The 12,844-nt window shown below is 32.5% G+C and overlaps 1 protein-coding gene across 2 annotated transcripts in view; it reads right to left on the reverse strand.

Moving 5' to 3' along the window:
- Positions 1-675: 675 nt before the first annotated feature.
- The window catches only part of KIF18A (kinesin family member 18A), an 80,080-nt gene continuing 67,911 nt past the window's right edge, over positions 676-12,844 (reverse strand). For both annotated transcript variants that reach the window (XM_058688513.1, XM_058688515.1), the window contains exons 15-18: positions 10,203-10,641; positions 9,313-9,420; positions 3,538-3,647; positions 676-1,342 (exon numbers count right to left, since the gene is read on the reverse strand). In XM_058688513.1, coding sequence (XP_058544496.1) covers positions 1,260-1,342; positions 3,538-3,647; positions 9,313-9,420; positions 10,203-10,641 — 740 coding nt within the window. In that variant the 3' untranslated portion in view covers positions 676-1,259. The remainder of the gene's footprint in view (positions 1,343-3,537; positions 3,648-9,312; positions 9,421-10,202; positions 10,642-12,844) is intronic.

Below are 12,844 nucleotides of genomic sequence, written 5' to 3' on the forward strand. Positions count from 1 at the left end.
TGTGGTCACAGAATCCTGCTAGCTATTCATCATTACCTAGTAAAAGGATGTGTTTTTTTTTTTGAAACACATAATTTCCTAAGACAGATGGAAAGGAAAACAGGCGAAAGTGACTGGTAAATAGGCAACACAACTAAAGGCTTAATGTCAAAGGGACCTCAAAGAAATTGCATGGGTGGCTCTTGCTATGACAGATCCTGTGTGCACATTTATAAACATGGAATTGCAGACCCAGAGTTGGGAGGAACCTGAAAGATTATTATTCCATCTCATACTCTCCCACCAGATTTTAAGTTGAAAAACATGACTAAATTAAAGGTCCTAAGATGTTTCAACTGGTTGTTAAGTGATTGTTTGTTCTGGTGGAACAGTTCCCAGGCCACATAAAATTAAAAATGTGCTTGATCAAATATTTGTTGCACTCAGAAGATGAACAGGTCAAACACGGCAAGTGAACAATATGATTAATTGCAGCTCCATATATTTCCTATAGGAGAAGGAATGATTAAAAACATTGTCTCACTATCATTAAGGAATCTACGGATTATTTTCAGACTTGGTGCTACTGCCATATACCTTGATCTAAATTGAAATACAAATCTACAAAATTCACATGTTACACAAAATGATAGTTTAAAGTGTGTAAGGGGTGGTAATAAGACAGAAAAGCCAACATTGTAAAATCTACATCTTTAATATACCGAGTAGCAAGGAACAATATTAGTATTTTATTCATGAAGACTACTTAAATAATCTTTACAACAACTTTATGGGCACATATATGTACATTTGTACATCAAAGTATTTTTGGAAAGTAAAGTCACATGTGATTAAAATAATGTAAGACTAAACATATCCTGTGCCATAATTTTATCACTTCTAAATTCTCCTTATTTTAAAACAAACAGTAAGGATAACGTAGCTCACTATTATTTTCTAAAATGTCCTAATCAACTTGTTGTAGCACAGTAACACTGATCTGCCACCATGCTGACTTAGGGATCTCAAAAGGTAACAAATATGTTAGTAACTTTATTAAACCATAACTTTTTCTGTTGAAATTTCATATTTGCTTAGAATACAAAAGAATAAAACAGAAAGAACTTCATCTTCTGCTTGTTAAAGTAATTAGGGTAAACTGAGCTTTATTTAAGATGGTCTTCTTTCAAAGGTTTTAAATAAGTTCCTGAAAGGGGACTGGCAACAAATCTTTTTAAAAGGAGACAGGTCAATTTCGTTTTCCTTGATTTTGAAGTGACTTATCTTAGACTTCCTTTTGAAATACTTCTTCCAAATTTTCTAACCATGTTTGCCTTTACTTTATGGATGTTTCTTTTATAGTCTAGAAAGGAAAAAAAAAAGACATATAAATATGGTAAAAGTATCATTCAAAAATAATTTTCACTTTTCATTCAACGTATAAAAATTTGTTAAAAATTATAACCAAATAAGAAAAATTTATTTTTAAAATTCATAGTTGTTAACTAACATGATTTAAAACATGACATGAAAGAAACATTAACAACATTCATTTAAAAATAGGAAATCATTTCTCCATGTTGTCAACTGAGTTTGACAGGTATCAAGTAATATCACTGAATAAACCACTACATTTACTTTTGTTCTTTTTCAACTATTCTACAAGCATTGCTCTCTTTCTTTTTTGCATCATTTTTTCCCCTCATTCTTTGGGATTACTTCCCTAAGACTTTTAAACTTTCATATTTTTCCTATTTAAGAGTATAATTTGCATCTAGTACTTCCCTATGTGCTAATCCTGATCCCATAGCCCTTATTCCTTTTCCTGCCACCTCTCAAATGTCCATTCCTCTGGTTCTTCATAAGCCTTCACCATGACTGCTCAACCAAGCCGTTAAAAACAGTGCCAATGACTTATTTACAGATCAGCCTAATCTCTTATCCATTTTCCTGGTCACATTAGGTTTTAGTTTCAGGGGCACTTAGTCTCTTGACACTCTTATTTCTCAGTAAATAGCAGTTACCTTCTTTCCCACTGATGTTCCTTTGTTTTTTTTATTTGTACATTGTTAGTTGGAAAACTCAGATAAACATATTCTAGGAAAGGCAGCTCTAGTTCTCTCTTACTTTTCTAGTAATTTCTCATGTGTATTTGGGCATTTTCACTTGGCTATCCTAATACACATAAACTATTACTGCCCCTTAAACCAATACTTCTTTCTAAGTACTCCATTATCCTTAATAACACATAATCTTTTAACTTAGCTTTAGCTCCTCTTTGCTCTGGCAAGCACTGCAGTTTAGTATCAACTCCTACATTCTTCTCTGTAGAATTTTTTAATTCACCTCTCTTTATACATGAGATATTTAATGCATTTTTATACCACTCTTAGGAAATAAGCACATTAGGAAAACCAAATCTCTATTTGAGAAATATCATAAATTATTTAGTTGTAAATTATGATTTCCTGGGGAAATTTTTCAGGAGACCAATGGGGCAATATATATCTATACCAACTGCACATACACATTTTTAAACATTATTAAGTTTGGCATGCTAACCAAATAATTGTAGTAAATTTTACATTTCAGGACTTTTTTGATTTTTAAAATATTCATTAAAGACATTTCCACTGAACTTAAGGATGCCACTGGCTACCACAAAAAGTAAGGATTTATCGATACAGTTCGGCAAAGCTATTGAGAGATTTTGTATTACTCTAATAAAGAGGATTGACAGGGAAAAAAAAAGTTTTCATGTTATTCTTAGAAACCCTCATTATCTCATGAAACCCCTTTAAATTCCAAGCACCATAATGACAAGTTACTTTAGGGAAGAAACCAAACTGGGTCTTAAAGATCTTGCTATCTGTCACAGAACCTAGCATATAGTCAGTGCATAGTAAAGAAATACTTCCTAAATGAAGTCTTATGAATTACAGTGTCAGAGAGACAAAGGTCTGGACACCAACGCCCAGATGCTGGTTTGTGCTACTACCTCTACTTTTACCAAAGATGTGGTTTTGTTGCTACAGATTCATGTCACTGCCATATGCAATTGAGAAGATGTAGCTGTCTCCATCAGCATCTTTTGCAACTTGCTAATGTGGTTTACAATATGACTATAACTAGATACAGATTGAAGCCTGGCAATAATTACACTAATGATTCAGAGGCCAAATTATTAAAAATAATAAGCTAATAAATTTCAAGTAAACTGTAAAATACAGTTAATCATTAACTTATTAAATAATACATTTAGCTAATTATTTCAATTATTACTTAAATTATTTATGAATTCTTCTGCAGTATGGGTGTAAAGAATACTGAGTTAGAAGTCTGGTTCCACCATGAAATATCTGTGTGATTTCAGGTAAGTGTTTTCTATTTTGTGTCTTAAATTTTCTTATCTGTAACATGGAAAGTCACACTTATCATGTAGTAAATGTAATGGGTAGATAAAAGGAGATTCTTATGAGAACACTGTAAAAAAAAAATGTACTATACATATGTTTGGCAATCATGTTATTAAATCTCAAATTAAGAGCTGAGACATACCTGCTGTTGGTCTGTTTTCTTGTAAGTGCTTATCACTTGCATTATCTTGTCGAACACGTTTGGCAAATCCAGAATTTACCTCCACAGTTAATGAAGTATTTGATGCAGAACTTGAGGGAAAAAAAAAATTATTTTAGTAAAGCATTTTTTATATTTAGAATTCTAATACATATTCTACATGCAAAAAAGATTAAAGAGAAAGTGAAATCATAAAACAGTTAGGTTGCAAAATTCCATAAAATTGGAGGTACTAAACACATTTTTGGCCCATAGGGAAACGTAGTGATTTTAATGATGTTTACTCAAGTTGGAGATTATGACTGTAGGTATATGTAAACAAGTCTGTAACAAAATATTTTCAGAGTGCCCTGCTAGAATATAAGCAAACTCTATTATTCCAAGTGTAGAGATAAAGAGCACCCTGCAAGAGGTTAAAAACCAAGTTCATATTATACATTTGGAGCATGAACCTTAATCTGGAGAATATAAACAAGTGAGATTTTTGGAAACCTTGTTTTTATATCGAAGCATGGTAATAGACTGAGAATCTCTCTCTGATTACTACAATTATAGAAACTGAAATGAAAAGAATGGCCTATTTTCATTTGTTTTGTCTTAAAAAAATTTTAAAGGGTCAAATTTCTAACTCAATTTGAGGTGACATATTATGACTAAACACCTACTACTATGGTCTCATGTTACAGGATATACAAATAAGTTAGGCATTAATAACCCCTGTCCTGAAAACTTACATAATGAATTTATGGGGAGTGGGGGACAAATAAGACAAATACACAAAATAATACAAGGTAAAGCAAAAAACAGTGCTGTAGGTTTTTAAACTACAAGGAGCTGTAGGTTCCTGATTTTAAAAGTAGAAAAAACAAAACAATTGAAAGATTGTGGATAAGAGGAGTTTGATCTGGGTCCTGAAAAATAGCAATCCAATCCTTCTTAATCCAAAGAGGATCAAGTTTTAACAGGCAGGGTTGGGATCCAGTGAAGGATAAACATCCCCCCTTCATACTGATTCAAATAAGCTAATTTAGGGAGTTGCTGATTAGAAAAGATATCATATGCCATTTTACAAGTTGATACTAATTTGAATGTGGGTTGCATTAACACTTGGGGGCTTCCCTGTTATGGCAACAGCTTGCTCTAACCAAATAGTAAACTGATGTGGGTGTGTTTGTGGAATAGGGAGAAGATGGATCAGTTGTATGGTAACTGACAGTGGTCAGAAATGGCAACTTACCATGATAGGAAAGAAAAACAGGCATGAGCACACTGAGTGCTGGCAAAAATAAATCAACCTATGTACCTCAATTTTTCTACAGCCTGTGAGAAAAGTAATTATGGTACTCCAAATGTAATTTTGCCTACTCTGTTCAAGAATATAAATTATATCTACTCAGAATGCTAACAAAAAAGTACTAGTATTATGAAAGCAAACAAATTTGGTTGTAGAAATTCTCCATTTCTAAATGGTGCTAAATAAACTAAGTTACTATAATTCTGTTTGGGGTACTAACTGCCCTTTTTGGATAATATATGTATCCGCTGTCTAAGGCAAAAATTCTTTTTTGGTCATTTGGTTATTTCAAGTATAGAGACCAATGTCATGGGTTACTTTTGATAAGAGTTAGTTTTCCTAACAATTTATCTTAAAATTACCTTTATTATTATGTGGTACGATTTTTCACTTTGGTTCTAGGACCTCTGTTTTTACTCATAAATTGTTTTTACTTGAAAATTAGGCTTTCGAATAAATCTATCTGAAAGAATCTTCATATTTCGAGGAATGAAATAAAAAATAAGTTATATATTTATATATAAGTAAAATACCTGCAGTTTTTTAGGATTTAGATAAAACAGTCCACTAATGAAATGTTTAACATTCATGTTATAAATTTATTTTAGATTTATGTTGGATCACAAAATAAAAAGACTTAAAATTGGTATGAGTGAAAATTCAAATTATCTTAAAGACTATATTGAGAAGAAATTTAATAACTCTTCTGGTTATGTGTCAAATATACTGTTACAACTATTAATGAAAGTAAAGATTTAACCCCTGTCCCTTATAAAAGTAGTATGTTTCTGCATTATGTTAACATAATGCATCTCATATTCTTTCAGTTGAGATAGTTTCTAGTTGGACTCATTAGATGCCTTTCAGAATTTTATTATGGTTTATTTATTTTTTTTTTTTTGAGAAATAGCAGGGGAGGGAAAGAGAGAGCGAGAGAGGATTCCAAGCAGGCTTTGTGCTGTCCACGCAGAGTCCGATGCAGGCTCGAGCCCACAAACTGTGAGATCATGACCTGAGCCAAGATCTAGAGTTGGACGCTTAACCAACTGGGCCACCCAGGCACCCCTAGATGTCTTTCAAAACAAACCAAAAATGTATTATGAATGTGAGACTCATTTCTGGGTGCTAAGCTAGATTGTGAAACAAAGAAAAAAACCAACTAACCAAATAAAGACAAAGCAAACAAACCTCCAAAACTCTGATTAGTATAATTTATAAGTACAATTTTACATATGTATATATACATTTGATAGGTTGATTTATAGTTAAATCAGTGTGCTATAGTGGTATTAAATAATCTGAAATGATTAAAAATTTCATATTCTCAATTTAAGCAGTAACTAAGAAGTTGAGTTTCATAAGTTTTTAGAATATCCAGTGCTTTTGGGACTGCACTTTTTTTTTTTCAGAGAGAAAAACTGGTACAAAATAATTAAAATAACTATACATATGGAGGCTTCCCTTCTTCATTTTTAGAAACCACATTAGAATACACATACACACCTAAATATGTACATAAAATGGAAAATATGCTAAGTGGAAAATACCAGAGTTTATTACTCTCAAACTCATGTAGGCTTAATTGGGGAAAAGGAAGATTAAAAAAAAAAAAAAAAAGTAATTATGTACATTTCTAGCATTAATCTCTTTTAACCTTAGTTAATGGCAGGATCTAATTATTGGTACCAGAGGGAATGTAATAGAGCAATTAATAGGCTATGAGAAATCTTACTTTCTTCATATGTCCTTTAATATTATTTCGCAATATTAGCTGCTCATGTGGAAGCTCTTTAATTCATCTAAAACCACTCTAAATATAATTTTCATACCTGGACATTTCTTGAAAACTCATTTGATTTTGATAATGATGCAAACATTTTGAAATGATAATTAGCTATAAACTTTTGCTACATCTTAGTTAACACAAAAGAGCATGCTATCAGTGAAGAAGCACAAGAACCAAAAATTCCAACACTAATTAGCAGAAAGAATAACACAACTGACGCAATGAAAATTAGTGATAAGATGGATGAAATGTGATGGTTAGCTAGGCTCACTCATTAAATGATTGATACTCATACAGGAGCCAGACAAATTGCATCATTCAAATTTGTGCCACAGCAAAATACAGAAATTTAAACGTTATGGATAAAGACATTCTAGAAAAATCAATCCATGAATCTTAAATCTATGTTCCAAGTCTGCTATACTTTGGAAGGGAAAAGGACAGATCTTAAATATGCTAATGAGGTAATACTCTATGTGGCACAAACAGATTATTTGTAAGTTTGTTTACACTAGCCCAGATGATAAGAGGTTCATGGTGGAAAACAGTAAACTTAAAAAGAGTTATCCTATCTTAGGATCTTATACTCTTCCTCATAATCACATGTCAAAGAAAAAGAGATAAAGCAATTCAGTCATTTTATAATATAACCATTTACTACAATCTTGTCATTGCATTCAGTGTCGTGAGATATAAAGACTACAAAATGGACTTTGTGTCCTATAATTCAGTATATTTAAGATTTTTTCCTTGTCTTTGATTTTTAGTTGTTTTATTGCTATGTAACTAGGTATGTTTCTTGTAGTATTAATGCTGTTTGTGGTTTGCAGTGCTTCTTGAATCTGTGATTAGTTATCTTTTGTCAGTTTGGGAGAATTATTAGCCAGTATCTCCTCAAACACTGTTTTCCCCATTCTTTTTCTCATTTCTTTCTGGGACTCAAAATACACACATGTTAGATCTAATTGTGTCCCATATGTCTTTTTCACTCTGTTCCATATTTTCTATCTTATCCTTTTGCACATTGGTTTAGTTTTCTGTCAATCTGTCTTCCAGTTCACTAAACTCTCTTCTGCTGTGTCTAATCTATTAAAAATTTTTTTTTATTACTTATTTATTCTTAAATTCAGTAGATTTTCATTTTTCAGTTCTAGAATATTCATTTGATTCATTTTAATACAATATAGTTCTTTCGGAAATTGTCACTGTTTTGTTGAACTTAATCACAGTTAAATTTTTAAAGTCCCTACCTGATAATTTTAATATCTGTATCACTTATGGATCTTCAGTTTTCAGTAATTTGGTCCTGTCTCCTGGCATACTTGGTGATTTTTGCTTAAGTGCTAAACATGTAAAACAAACAAACCAAAAACCTGTATATGCTCTAGGTATACTTCTCCAGAAATTAATTTCTTCTGGCAAGCAGGCAGGACAGAGTTAGATCACTCTGATCCAAAAAGAGACTGAGTTGTTGTAAGGTCTGTTTCAGGCTTTCAAGAACTGGTCTATCTCCAGTTTGCCCTACTCCTACAGCACAGGCCTTCAAGAGTCTCAAATAAAATCCTGAAGGTTTAACAGCACCTTTTCTTCTTGATGGATCCCGGTACAGTTTTTGTGTCCCAGCCGCATGAGAATGTCAAAACTCTACTTAATACTTCTGCTTCTTTCGGCTTTATTTCTTGGCCTCTTATGCCACAGAATTTAGAACTTGGCAAACATCTTGAGGGCAAAAGCTACATACAGAACTATTTTATTTCCTTAGCTCAGTGAGACTGCTGGTAGCTGGAGTCTTCCATTTTGTGCTTGGCCTCTACACTTGATGCTTGGCAAATGCTAAATGGAAAAAAGAGGCAGAGAAGGTTTGACTCTCTATAGCTTGTCTTCCTTTCTTCTGCATCTTAGACCTTCAAGTCTTGGCTACGTTGGTTGTTCTCCAGTGCCTTTAAAGCAGCCGTTGGTTGTATTTTATCAGCTTTTATAACTTGTTGATGGGTGGGCTCGGTCTGATATAAGCTACATTGTCATAGCCAGAAATAGAAGTCTCTTTGTTCATTACATTTTAGTCATATATTAAAATACATTTAGTCATATATCAAAATACATATTTTAGGACTGAAGTAATTAATTAATGTATAAAAAGAAAAATACCAAATGAGTACAAGTTGTCACCAGAAGAAAAGTTAAAATTAAATGACATTTTTGAAGGCCAGAAGACTTTTCAACTTATTTTTAATTATCTGAGATATAGAATACTTTATGTAAATAGCAAGTGAAATACTTGGGATTTATCAAGATCTGCTTTTGATAATATAAATCCAGTGCTGCAGAGAAATTAATTATATATACGTTTAAATATGAATTCACAGGGGGCGTTTGGGTGGCTCAGTTGGTTGAGCATCCAACTTTGGCTCAGGTTGGTCATGATCTCATGATTTGTGAGTTCAAGTCCCTCATATCAACTTTGTGTGGAAAATGTGGAGCCTGCTTCAGATTCTGTCTCCCTCTCTCTCTCTGCCCCTCCCCTGCTCACATACATTCTCTTTCTCCAAAGTAAAGAAACATTAAATAAATATGTAATAATTCACAGTTTAATCACATGAAATAAAAAGCAACTATAGGAAACAAAGTATAAAGATGATCTTATGTAAATACTGAGTCAGTTTATGTTTAATTGTACCTTGTTAACTTCCGTTTCCTTTTGGCAGCCGCAGTCATTGCCATGTAGGATGGTACTATGCTTGGTATAGGCAGAGAATGTTTAGTTGAAAATGAAGAAGAGGCAAGCCTGCATATTAAATAAAAAATAAAATGAGTACTTTTGATTTGTACTATGGAGAAAAATGAACATACACTTTCATAATTAGAATATTATTTTGTATGAATATACAAAGAAAAATATTTTTGTAGACTATAAAGCCTCTCTTGCTTGCCCTAGGGTTTTCTTCTTTTTTATCTCATAGAAAGAGTTGCTCTCAAGAGATTTCTGTATCCCAACAGCATAGAAAGGTGAAGGTATCATTCTTCCCATATTTGTATTACTTGTGATTAAACAGATGAAGTGTACAGGACATGAACTGAGAAGAAGTGAGAAGGCTGTTTGCTTGGATGACATGTAGTCAGCCATACCTTAGATATATGATGATTCAGGGTAAGCTGAGGTTCACCGAACGTGAATAAAAAATGTGAGATTTTCTTTAGTGAACATATTAATAAATAAAAGTAAACACAGTAATCCTCTGATGATGGCTTGTATCATCTAACTTTGGAGTAGGTAGGACAAACTAAATATACCTTAAGGTTTCTTCTAGTCTACTGAGGGTCAATCAACTAAGATATCAAATTAAAGACTTTAAAATATTGTGTTAGTGGATTAATATTTATAAAAACAAGATTTAATGAAGGTAAAACACTGACTTTTGTCATCAAGATAGCATACTTGACTCATGAAATAGACCTTAAATATAACTAAAGAAGAAAAAAAAGCTACGGTTTAAAGACTATGTAAACAAAACAAAATGAAATAAAAACACAAACAAAAGAAGAACTGGTAAATACTCTTTTTTGTACCTTTGTAAAATGTTATTGTTTGATAGTGATTCTTGTTCAGGTAATTTACTCTTTAAGCTCCTGGTGTCTTCACATATAGTAAATGTAGAGTCCAAATCTTCCTGTCCATATTCTTTCTTCCTGCTGAGAGGAATACCTGCTTCACATAACATTTTCAGAGAATTATCACTGTTTACATTTGAGCTGATGGTCTGAAAACTTGTAGAATGTGATGATGGTTGTAGTAAGGTCACTATAGATGAATTTTGAGTTTTTCTACAGTCTTCTGGTGTATATACAATAGGTTGAAGTTCTTTGCTGAGAGAATCATTGAGCTGCAAACTTTCAGACAGTGTAGACTTTTGGGGATGTTTTGTGTTCAAGGGAGAAGGCATTAATTTTCTTCGGGTTCTTTTTTGTGGAAGGATTTTAAACAGATTAGATTCACTTGAAGATGTACCTATTCAATAAAATTAAGAAGAAGCTCAATAATATCACCTAAATAGTTTTCCAATAACCATATCAGTTAAACAACAACATCACCACCAATAATAAAGTACATTTTCTGCCAACTGATTAAAATTTAAAAGAAAGCTGGAAGGAAAAAACATAGTTTATTGCTAATAACTTTAAATAATGTTAATGAACTCATTATAAAGAGATTCTGGAACAGAAAATAAATAATAAATGGCTAATACCAACCCTAATTCTTAGAGATAGCAGAATTTAGATTTTATGTTTGATTTATGTTTAAGATAACAAAAAAGTACTCAATAATCGTACACATACAGATTAATAACTTAATAATTTAGAGATTATAAAATATCACCGGTTATTTTTTAATTGGGTGGCAGTCTAGTCTAAATTAACAAGAATGGCAATAACCGATAAAATCCCAAGTGAATGAAAGAATTAAATCTGTTACTATCTCAGATATGATGGTTAATAAAGCGTTCTGATCATTTGTTTCCTATACCATACATAATTCATCAGTTTTTGAAAATTAGATTAGTACCTTAAGATAAATGAACATAATTTGAAGAGGTCAGAGTACTCTTACATGGCCCTTCCTTATCACTCTGTACAAGTAAGTCTCCTAAATGTCAAGAGGTTGTCAAGTTTAATGAACTTTTCTTAGCTCTATCCTACAACTTCTGTAGCTTTTCAAAATGATTTCCCTCTCCAACATCTATTACCTTCTTTTTCCTTCATCCAGTAAACATGTATATTTCCCTAAAGATCTGTACTTGACCTCTAGTCTTATTCTACACTCTTGTAATTATCCTCTCGCCACTACTTTCTCAGTCACCTGGGTCCCAAATAACTAACTCTTACTGTTTCCTTGCATTTTCGAACCTCCACCAATCCTTTCTCTCTTACACTTAAACTTGAAACATAATGTTGATGTCATTCTTCTGACTAAAGGCTTTTAGTGATCTTTAAACAGAAACATGATATCCAGAGATTATTAGTAAGGAAATTCCTGTTTCTTGTTCCAAAATTAAGAGACAAATTGTTTTGTTTGAACTTAAGTTTGAATTCCCACAATCTAGACAGGCTTAATATTTACCTCTCAAATACCTTTTTAAAATATATAGAATAATGAATTGATTGAATACATAACAATACACTTCATCAGCTCCAGTGTGCTAATCTTGTCTTTCTTAATTAACTTTCCGCTGCTTTGCCAGTTTCATTCACGGTGAACTTCAGGTGCCTGACATGAAGCAACTTTGCTGGAGGTATACTGTCAGGAAACTACAATGTGTATTTCTGCCCATGTTTTCAAATCGTGCAGTAAGATTCCCAACTAATGCTATATTTGCTTTATGATATAATACTAACTTAAATAACACTGAAAGCTGCGTAAGTGTTACATATTTCAATAAAGCAATTCAAGCTTTCAACCCAGTTAGAAAATACACTTATAATAATCACTTATAATAATCAGTACATGCATTATTCTTACTATGTTAGTTGACAATAGGCTCTGCTATGACTAGGTTGACAATTACCCTCTAGGAAAGACAATTTAAAAACAGGAAGAAAAATATGATCCCTGTTCTACTAAGGAATTTTACTTTTCTGAGAACTAGATAAATGAGATCCAGATCTTAAAATAATTTTCCACTCCCTTTAACATGACATTTGTCAAATTTTCCATTACCAGATATTTTTATACTAATGCTGCAGTGTAAAGACAGTTACTTTTCTCCACTGTGCTGCTACCACCAATTTGGTGGCTATTAATAGCTGGAAGATTAACTTCTTTTCCCATGAGAGGCAGCAGGGGTATATAGAGGATAGAAAACTATATCAAGGATAGAGAGCTGAATTGGGAGTCAGGAGACTTGGATTCTATTTCTGGCTTCAGCAACAACTCACTGAGTGACCTTGGGCAACTCACTTAAGCAGTGTGGGCATTAATACCCCCTAAAAAAGGCTGGTGGGGGTGGGGGAATACTACCTTCATGTACAGGGAGTTTTCTAGGATTAGGTAAGATCTATAAAATACTTAAGGTTCAAAGAAAGGCTCTAGAAATGTAAATATGATCCAACTGTTAGCACTACTACTTTTACAGAGAAAGTTATAATTTACTTTCCATTAATACATTATACACAGTTATCACAAAAAGAACACATTTCAAACAATGTCTCATTTT

This window comes from Neofelis nebulosa, chromosome 10 (genome assembly GCF_028018385.1).
Source record: "Neofelis nebulosa isolate mNeoNeb1 chromosome 10, mNeoNeb1.pri, whole genome shotgun sequence".
In the NCBI taxonomy this organism is placed as follows: Eukaryota; Metazoa; Chordata; class Mammalia; order Carnivora; family Felidae; genus Neofelis; species Neofelis nebulosa.